This window comes from Sciurus vulgaris, assembly GCF_902686455.1.
Source record: "Sciurus vulgaris genome assembly, chromosome: 1".
Taxonomy (NCBI): domain Eukaryota; kingdom Metazoa; phylum Chordata; class Mammalia; order Rodentia; family Sciuridae; genus Sciurus; species Sciurus vulgaris.
In genome coordinates, this window is record NC_136461.1 from 112,292,995 (window position 1) to 112,303,590 (window position 10,596).

Genomic DNA, 10,596 nt, shown 5'->3' on the forward strand with positions numbered 1-10,596 from the left:
ACAGGCAACCTCTCCCCACCCCGTTTTGCATTCCTCAATTGGGTCAAATACTTAACCCCATTGCCTCAGGGAAAGCCAAACAACAGATCTCAGGAAAGAAATTTATTTCCAAACCCCTAGGAAGGCATTACAAATAACAGATATAGAAACCCAAATCAAATCCTGAAGCAAAGGGAGACAAGCATGCTGGGTAGCTGGGAGCCCCCAGGCTGTCAGGAATAGAGAGAGAGATGCATTCCAGATAGGGACCTCACCCTGTTGCCTGAGTCTGTATATTCATGTGATTATTCTGGGTGTTAGGAACCAGAAATCTTCACCCCGCCCATCCTAGTGTTGCCATGGATGGGAGGAAGAGAAGGCAGCAGCAGCACATGAGGGCAAAGACATTACTGAGTTTGACCTTGGAATTTACTACTGCCTGCTCTGACCCCCAGCAGTCCATAAATAAATTACCCCATGTATCTCATGGGTTAAGATAGGGGAGCAAGCAAACTAACCACAGTCTCTGAGAGAAGCGGGCAGGTCAGAATGGCAGTGGGGCAGAGCTATAGCAGAATACAGTCTGACTCCTGCTTCGGCCTCTGCCGCCGCTCCCCAGCTGGGCGACCTGATGTGGCTCCTCTCCCCTGTGTGGGATTTAACATTTAGTCATCCAATAGCTTTGGAACAGTACAAGGACTGAGATTCTAGGTGGAAGAGGGTCAGGATTAGGAGGGATTGTAAGGAGAAAAAATAGGAAGGGGTACCAGGAAGAAGGTCCAGCAGGAGAAGGGCCCCAAGGGACACCTTGAAGAGACCAGTGCAGAAACAACAAGTGATCTGGACCAGCAAAAGCAGGGTGCTCTGGCCTGCTAAGGGAAGAGACAGGGGCCTACCTGGGATGACAGGGCCCGCATCTGCGCAGGCTGGACTGCTTGCTGCTGTTGATACTCCTCTTGCTGAAGTTGCTGGGCCAGCTCCAGGTCACTAAGGCCCAGCATTCCCTGTGGCTGCTGCTGCTGTTGCAAGGACAAGGCAATCAGGTAATCCTAGAGAGAACAAGAGTCCCAAGGTGGGTGAAGGCTGGCAGGAAAGAAGACTCAGGCTAGGTTTCCAAACCAGGTTTTCCATCAAATTCTCCAGCTCCTTCTCCCTCCAGGGGAAAACACACAGCCAGTTATACCCCTGGTGCCAGAAAATACACACCAAACAAGGAGATGGTCCGAAGGTAACAGAGCAAAAGGGCATGGATGTTAGATGTATGGCCTCTATTAATAAAACACATGTAGCTCACTTATAGCAAAAGATTCTATGTGGCAGAGGAGCTCTTGGTACCTTTGCTAAAGGCCCCACATACCTGGTCTACCTGCAGCTGCTTCTCGGGGGAGCTACCCCCGCCTTCTGCTTCAGGTCCCTTGCTGAGGGAATGACTTAGGTGGAAGTCAGAGTCACAAAAGCAGCTGTCTCCATCCACATTGTGCAAGCTTTCCCATACCACTTGCTCCTCCTGTAGAAAACCCTGGTCAGTGACCAGTAGGTACAAATGACTCTGCAAAGAAAAGGACAACCAATTGGTGGGATAAGTGATACAGAGGTCATTTACTGCCCAAGATTACCTTAGATGCAGAGACCATTTGAATTAATTGATATGCTGGCTGGAACACATAAGTGTGAGTCTCTGGAATATACACACATACACATACATATACATACACACTGTAGGGAAAGGGAAGGGATGTCTGAGTATATGTACATGTGAAGTTGGTGTGAGTATGGTAGTTATTTTGGTCAACTGTAGAATCCTCAGGGCTGGGGTGTGATCCAAGTCCCTGCTTTCCACCCTGTTTCCCATGGTCCTCTAGGCTCTCCTATGGCAATGGGAATAAACTCTTTGGGAACAAGAGACCTCTCTTCTACTGAACTCTTAGAGCAGCAATTTCTAAATCTCAAAGACTGTGGCAGTGGTCAAAATTTCCACTGCCCCTTTCTGGGAGAGGATTATAACTTCCCGTCCCACTGATAATGGGCTTATCCTTTTATGGTTTTCTCTAGCCTGTGAGATATAAGCAGAAATTACCATTTCTGGACAGAAACACTAAGAGTGAGTGCACAGTGTTCCTCTCTATTTCCCTGCCTATGTTTTAGTTAAAGGCTCTTTGGTCAGCCTGAGTCCAGAGTGAAGAGGGTGGGGTACAGAATGTAGTCAATCTTTGGTAGACATACATACAGTACGAGTGAGAAATAAACATTTGTTGTGTTAAGCCATGAGGATTTCAGTGTTTATTTGTTACTGCAGCTTAACCTACCTTATCCTGACTGAAACAGACCCAGGAGAAAAAGACATGGGGAAACCATAGCACCCCAAAGCCCTACCCCCAACTTTTCCAAACCCTTATCACCTTGTGCTTAGTCATAGTGCTAAAGTGGTTGTTGCGGAAAAAGACACTAAGTTCACCCTCCTTGGCAGCTGCTGTAAGCTCACATAGGCCATGGTAGGTCAGCTGTGCTGCAGTGGTCTCCAGGAACTGCTCTGCGATCAAGCCTACCACAAAACACAAAATGGGAGGAAACTGGTTTACATCCTAAGTCCAAGATTAGAAGGAAAAAAGAGAGAGGGAGAGAGAGAGAGAGAGAGAGACCAGGAGTGTAGCTCTGTGGTAGAGCACTTGCAATAAAGTCCATGATAGGATAGACCATCCAAAGAGCACCTGTCAAAAGCCCTCCTAAATCCGACCTTCTAAAATTCCTTCCTTGTCAGGGGTAGTGGTATACATGCCTGTAATCCCAGCTACTCAGGAGGATAAGGCAGTAGGATCACAAGTTTGAGGATAGCCTTAGTAATTTAGCAAGACCCTGTTTCAAAATAAAATATAAAAAAGGCAGAAGATGTGGCTCAGTGGTTAAGCAACCCTGGGTTCAATCCCTGATTCAAACAAACAAACAAACAAACAAAATCCAAGGTATGTTGACTCAAATGTTTATAGGGTCTAGGAAATAAAGAGGCAAAGCTGCCAAATATCAAAACAGGGAGTGATAAGGAGACTACAGTAAAATGGTTCACCTTATCCAAAGAGGCAGCCACAATTTGTCACCCACTGATTATGGCTATGATGAGTATGGATCAGCACTGTCAGATATAATGTTTACACAGAAGCTAAAAATTCAGATTACCAAAATTAAAAAAAAAATCAGCTGATTAAAAAAAAAAAAAAAAAAAAAAGGATAGGTGCAGTGGCACATGCCTGTAGTAATCCCAGTGACTCAGGAGGCTGAGGCAGGAGGATTATAAATTTGAAGCCGGCCTCAGCAGCTTAGCAAGGCCCTCAGCAATTTATTGTTTATTGAGACCCTGTCTTGAAATAAAAAATAAAAAGGACTGGGGATATAGCTCTGTAGTAGAGCACTCCTGGGTTCAGTCCCCAGTGGTACAAATAACTAAACAAACAAACAAATAAATAAGGCTGGGGGTGTATCTCAGTGATAGAGTGCCCTGGGTTCAGACCCCAGTGCCTTTAAAAGAAAAAATCATATTGAGCAGCTACCTCATGCCAGGCACCGCACTATGCCTAGGAGGCAGCAGAGAGGGAAGATGTATCAGTGAATTAAACAGAGTTTACATTCTAGTGGGGGTATGACCCGAGACAACAAACAATAAACCTAAGCAGCTATTCTTCCCTTTCACATAAGATCCATGAGGGAGGAGGGATGTCACCTTCTGTCACGAGGTTGGGGTTGCTGGAGTGTTTGCAGGTGATGATCTTCTCTACCAGCTGGTTGTAACTCAGTTTCCCAACTGCACTCACAGCCTCAGGACTCTGCATGGGAGAAGGGTGGGGAGGGAGAAAGAATGTTGAGTTTATTTCAGGAAGGAAATGAACCAAGCCCAAAAGGACTACAACCCTATTATCAAAGTTTTTTGTTTGGATACCAGGGATTGAACCCATGGTCTCTTAACCACTGAGACACATCCCCAGTCATTAAACAAAGTTTTTAAATTTTTTTTTATTTATTCTTTTTAGTTATACATGACAATAGAATATATTTTGACATATTCTACATACATGGAGTATAACTTCCTATTCTTGTGGTTGTACATGATATGGAGTTGCACTAGTCTTATGTTCATATATGAACATAGGAAAGTAATGTCCGATTCATACTACTGTCTTTCCTATTCCCATCCCCGCTCCCTTCCCTTCATTCCCCTTGGTCTACTCCAAAGTACTTCTATCCCCCTATCCACTGTTATTGTGAGTTAGCATCTGCATATCAGAGAAAACATTTGGTTTTTTGGGATTGGCTTATTTCACTTAACATGACAGTTTCTAGTTCCATCCATTTACCAGCAAATGCCATAATTTCATTCTTCCTTATGGCTGAGTAATATTCCATTGTGTATATATACTACATTTTCTTTATCCATTCATCTGTTGAAGGGACCTAGTTTGGTTCCATAGCTTAGTTATCATGAATTGAGCTGCTATAAACATTGATGTGTCCATGCTGATTTTAAGTCCTTTGGGTATAAGCCAAGGAGTGGCATAACTGGGTCAAATGGTGATTCCATTACAATTTTTCTGAGGCATCTCCATTCTGCTTTCCAGAGTGATTGCACCAATTTGCAGTCCCACAAGCAGTGTATGAATGTACCTTTCCCCCTACATCCTTGCAACATTGTTTTCTTTTGAAACAGAGTCTCAGTCCTTGGGGCCTGGCTACTTAGCCAGGTTGGCTTTGAACTTGGGATCCTCCTGCCTCAGGCTCCCAAACTGCTGGGATTACAGGTGTGCGCCACTGCACCGAGCACAGCAGTTCCTGAACTTTTGATGTCTAAAGAACTGATCCTAGGCTGTTTTGTGATTCAGTGGTAGAGTACTTGCCTGGCAAGCGTGAGGCCCTGGGTTCAATTCTCAGCACCACATATAAATACATTAATAAAATAAAAGTCCACTTTTAAAAACCCACATATTTTTAAAAAAGAACTGATCCTATTTGCATATTTGAATATAGTTTGCTTGTAGCAAGAAATTCTGTATTAGGGTCTAGTCTCCAAATTCTACTCCCCTCCCAAGCCAATCTAACTCCTACCTCCCTGGCACCCAACCCACAACATACCGCCTCACTCAGATCAGCTCTAGCTAGACAAAAGACTCAAAGGGCTTCCCACCATCACCTGTGGATCAACAAGCCAGCCATGGTACAGAGGTATGCCTAGTAGGTCAAAGACACTGCATTCAGGTGTATACTCAAAATCAGAGACTCCTGTGAATCGCACATTGACATCCAGACCTGTGGCCAGTTTAGGCAACACTGTCATTGCATCGTCCACATTCTGGAGATTGAAAAGAAAATGATGAACAGTCTAGCCTCCTTTCCCACTCTTACATCCAGAAATAAAACAAATTAATCTTGTTGCTTTTCTTTCCTAACACTCTTCAAGCCATTCTATTTCTCCCCTGATTTAACCCTTCTTTATATGTAATAAATGAACATATTTTCCAGGACAGAGATATAACATCCTCTCCTATACCTGCAGAAGGAAAGCACAGTTCAGGGAACCCTCTTAACCAGCAAACAGCTCCTCTCAATTGTTCCAGAGTCCCTTTACAAACCAGAAAACCCCTAAGACTCCAGACTTCTTGCCTTACCTGCTGAAAATTAAGCTGAAGTCCCTCTGACATTTCCTGAGGCTTGATGGACAGGAGGCAATTTCCTGTAAGACAGGATACATTATCAGCCTGCCCCACCAATTGTCCCAAAGGCTCAGCTTTCCTGGAGAATGGGGATAATGTCACAGAACCACAAATTTTCAGAACTGGGAAGGTCCTTAGCGTCTAATCAAAACCTTTCATTTCTCAGAGAAAGAAACAGGCTGGTAAAGGGACCCAAGATTTTGTATGTGACCCAAGATCACATACAAAACCTAAAGGCAGAAACTGGGGGAATAGTTCACTGGTAGAGCACTTGCCTAGCATGCTCAAGACCCTGGGTTTGATCCCCAGAACTATAAAAAAGAAAAAAGGCTAAGAGCAGAATTGGTGTTATAACCAGGATAACTGACTTCTTCGTTGTTGTTGTTGTTGTTGTTGTTTTATATCAGGGATTGAACCCCAGGGAGTTTAACCACTGAACAACATTCCTAGAGGTATTTATTTATTTGTTTGTTTGTTTGTTTATAAATAGGACCTGACTAAGTTGCTGAGGCTTGCCTCAAACTTGTGATCCTCCTGCCTTGGCCTCCACCCTCAGCCTAGAATTACAGGAATGTGCAACCACACTTGGCTCAGGACTCCTGACATCTTGACCTTTGATTTTCATTCTTCAGTCTTGTAGAGAAACCCTATTGACCCTTATCCTTCCTGCTGCATCAGAACCCCAAATGGGGATCCTTCAATAATCTGAATTTCTAGTGCAGGGGATAGTTCTGGAACCCCTCATTAAGGAAATTTCTCATTAAGGTCCAATCACTCACCAAGGTGGGCCATAAGCTCATCTGATGTGATCACTTCCTTCTGGGGAGACAGCTTCACCTAGAAAGAGTAGATCATGTCTGTGTCTCCCTTTCAGAGCACAAAGGAAGAACCTACAGAAGTGGGGAGGGGTGACCTGTGGTATAGTGTGTGTGTGGGGGGAAGGTATGAAACTGGAGCAACAGAATAAATGAGAAATACTACAAGGCATTCCTATTTGCTAGAAAACAGGAGAGACAGGAGCATAACAAATAATAATTTGGAAAGTTCAGATTGCTTTGAGAAAATCAGGATGATCAGGAGGTGGGTCAGGGAAGAGCGTTCCCCATATTTTCTGAGTTCTCATCAGACTTTCTTACCTTCCACTGAAGGAAGAGGATATTCATGATGGCAAGGAGAGGGCAAGGACCATTAGTGCTCTGGGTGATGATGGGTGTCCGTTCTCCTTTCCAGGGGATCCACTTTACACAGTAGAAATCTGGCTCAGGCTGCCAGGTCCTGGGGGATTGGGGAAGCTCCTGCGGCCTGGAGCATGCCCCTATTGTCTCTACCTCAGGTGACATGCTACAGGATGGCCCAGGTTGACTTGAGTTAGCTTCAGGAGGAGGGGACTCGAGATTCTCCCCACTCTGTGTTGGTAGCAAAGCTTGGTCTCCTGGCTCCTGTTTTCCAGCCTCCTCATCAGCATCTCTGGTATCTTTATTCTGAAGGTGCTCATCTGGTCCCAATAGGACCTCGTGATTTTCACAGGTGTCTGTTTCTGCATTCCTGGCCTTATCAGGGGCTAGATGTTCAGGTTGAGGGTGTTCCATGATGGGAAGGGAGGCAACTGAGGGATGCTGAAGATGTTTCCTAACCTCAAGCGATTGCCTATGTCAGTCTTGGTATGCAAAAGATAGACCTGTCCAATAAGAAGAAGATCATTGAACTAGAAAGTAAAGGCACTGAGAAAAGTCTTGGAAAATGAATGTGGTATGGAAGACTGGCTAGTGTGTCTGCACAGGCACTCCTGGTGACAAGTAGTACGTGCCTTTCTCAGCTTGTATAAACAGGACTCAGACTGAGATCTTTCCACTTTTAACTTGGGACCAGATGGAACCAACGATGGCTTGGGCTTCTAGGCTTGAGAGTGATGGTTCTGGTGGGACTGAAGACACTGAGTGGAGCCAGCTTTCCTGAAACAGATAATGATAAATAAAGAGAAAGGAAGAGTGCAGAGGATAAGGAGGAAAATAGACGGAAAAAGAAATGTTAAACTATCCGAATGCAAAGGTATCTGTTTCTGCAGGCTAAGGATATAGCTCATTGCCTACCATGTGCAAGGCCCTGGTTCAATACCCAGGACTGGAAGAAAAAAAAAAGGAAAACCAAAGCTCTTCCAAACAAACCAAATGATCCTAATGGTTATAATATGATGATATTCAGCTAACCTTGTAAAAGGCATCATATCAGTAGTCTGCACCATACCAGGATATGGGAAATTCCTCTCTTATACCAAACCACAGGTTGCTTGTATCCTTACACATACTATCTCCCTGTCTCACCCCAAAGGTGAAAAGTGATTGAGGTGGAGATGCAGTGTCATGCTTCTAAAGGTGATGCACTGGTGAAGAAGGGAAGTCTTTCTCCTTAAAGGAGTCTACTGAACCTTACACAATCACAAACCACAGCAAAAAGGTCTTGGAAGGGGCTTCCTGTAGGCTGCAGAAGGGAAAAATAGGTTATAGGGATTTGAATTAGAGAGTGGCTTTGATAAGTAACTTCAAATTGGAGGCACAAAAAAGGACTACCCCCCGCAAATTCTTCCAGTAAGATTCTCTGGACAGTTGGAGTTAACAACTTCTCAGTAGTTCTTTTCCCCAATCTGCCTAGCCCAGTGATACTCTTGTGTCCACTATTTATATGGAAAAGGAAAATGCTGATTATTGACTTACTTTAAAAAAAAAAAAAAAAAAAAAAAAAAAAAACTCCCTATACTGTCACCTACTGGTGTATATATTCTTTATGTCTGGTTCCATCTTGGTCATTCTAGATGTGAATATTGGGCCAGTTTAACTTGCTCTCTATCAACACTAAGCATCAAATCAGGCGTAGATAGACATTTAATCAACACTGGCTAGAAAAGGGTAAAAAGCCACAAACCCTCCCTCTAGAAACCATCTCCCTTCAGTTTCCTTACTCCCCTTCCTACTTTTTAATCAGGATAAAAAACAGGGAGACATTTAAACATGTTAGAAATCTTCCCTTTTCTCCAATTCCCTCCTCTTCTATGGTTATACTTTTCTTCTTATAAAGGTGCAGGAATTTGGGGCTAGGAGTAAGGCCTGGGAGATAAGGATGAAGAATGTTAAATTAACTGAAATAAAAATAAGCCTAGTCATTCAATCATCCTCCTGATTCAAATATAATTATGTCAGTTGCATCTCATTTACATGTTGTTAATTTAGAATCAGAATAGCAAATATTGCCTGTAGGCTCTACACATTTTTTTTCTCTCTCTCTCCTTTCTTCCTCCCCTCCCACATGGCACTTAAGGTGAACCTTGAAACAAATGTCAGAGCCAGGGAAAGTTAAAAAAGCTTGAAGAAAACAGGGCTCATTTTCTGCCCAGTGCTAGAAATAATCAATAATTAAGTGGGGGCTGGGAAGCTAGCTGATCGGAGGATGAACCAAAGGAAACCAGAAGCTCAACACCAGAGGGAATGGGGACTCCAGAGAAATTGGGCAGAGCTAAGTAGGCTAAGTCCTAAGAGGCAGGGCAGGAAATATAATGGAGGGTTTCCACCCTATAAGGTACACTCCTGGTAGGAAGAGCTTGGAGTACTTCCGAGTAGGAAAGGCTGAGGGGGAGGGTACTCAAGCAAATCAGGACTTCATCCCCCTACCCCCTTTTCTCAGTTCCAATCCTACACTTTTTCTGCTGCTGGAATTAACCTATGGTGGTGGGTGAGGGAGTAAAAGCAACCCTGGCCACTCCCTAGTCAGTATCGGGGTGCAAGAAACATATAAAATAGGTAGTTAGCTTCAAGACGACCCCCCCACACACACACACACACCAGGAACTTTTCTCTCCCCTCAAGTCCCTTCTTGTCCCACGCCAATCTCCTTCTCAGTCTGACCCAAATCTTCATGCAACCAATGGTTTCTATTTTCCCCTCATAATCAAACACTATCACAGTGTGTTGTCTACTTGCTCCCAAGGAGACAGGGAGGGTTTGGTTAGAAGGAGGAGATAAAAGGACCAAGTAGCATCTATTTACATGTTTCTCCTGCCTTCGCCCCTCTAAGAAATCCAGACTTGTAGAGACCACAGATGGGAGGACAGACAGGTGTCAACTCCCCCAACTGGAGAGGAAAGGAGAGCTGTAGGTTGACAAAGAAGAGGTGAAGAAGATGGTTAAGACAAAGTTTTTACCTTAAAGAAGCTGGTGCAGTTCCAGGATCTGGCAGTCTGATGGTGGAGGTGGGGACAGTGAGGAGTACCACCAGTGCCTGCTGCCTCCCAGCTGTCAACTCCAGAGCTTATACAGGTTGACACAGGTTTACAAGCGTGGCTGGCCGTCCTGGCTGGGTTGTGGCTATTTCCGGACTCACGCCCCGGACTGGGGCACGGCAATAGGGCGAGGACAAGAAGGGGTGCAGCCCAGGTGCTCCTGGTGGTGGCTCAGAGTGGCTTCAGGATTCTTGAGTGGCTGAGTCTTGGGCGTGCGCACGCCAGGCCCTAACTACAAACTGGTTTTCAAAGGAAGTTTGTGGTTTTTCTTTTTTCCCCCTTTCTCTCTCTCTTGTTCCCATTGGGAGAAAGAAAAATTAGTCAAGGACAAGGTTCCTGGAGGAGGGGTCTGCCCAGCACCGGTGGATTTCCATCAGGGCTTTCAGACCCAGTCAGCAGCTTGGTGATCAGCAGAGAGGGAGAGAGAAACAAGGAGAGAAAAACAACAGACCCTTTCTCTTCCCTCCGCCTGCCGCTGGAAGGGACGGAGCGCTTGTGCCTCTCTGGTGAGAATAGGGAAGAGCAAGTGCCCTAGCTGAGCAGGGAGGAGCAGAACTGGACAGCAGCAGCTTGTTGGATCTGGGCTTTGTCCCTGCATGTGGCAATCCTTTGCTCTGGACCCACAAAAGCAGAGCCAAAGAGCATGATATTTAC

The 10,596-nt window shown here is 44.8% G+C and overlaps 1 protein-coding gene across 1 annotated transcript; it reads right to left on the bottom strand.

The window, feature by feature from the left end:
* Window positions 1-87: 87 nt before the first annotated feature.
* MINDY1 (MINDY lysine 48 deubiquitinase 1) lies at window positions 88-10,458 on the bottom strand. The gene is made up of 10 exons (XM_079107465.1): window positions 9,865-10,458; window positions 6,809-7,624; window positions 6,452-6,509; window positions 5,628-5,692; window positions 5,153-5,311; window positions 3,692-3,794; window positions 2,379-2,521; window positions 1,337-1,528; window positions 876-1,028; window positions 88-626 (listed from the first exon to the last, which is right to left on the bottom strand). The coding sequence occupies exons 2-10, from the start codon at window positions 7,259-7,261 to the stop codon at window positions 546-548; spliced, it is 1,407 nt and encodes a 468-aa protein (XP_078963591.1). The 5' UTR covers window positions 7,262-7,624; window positions 9,865-10,458; the 3' UTR covers window positions 88-545.
* Between the last annotated feature and the right edge of the window lie 138 nt (window positions 10,459-10,596).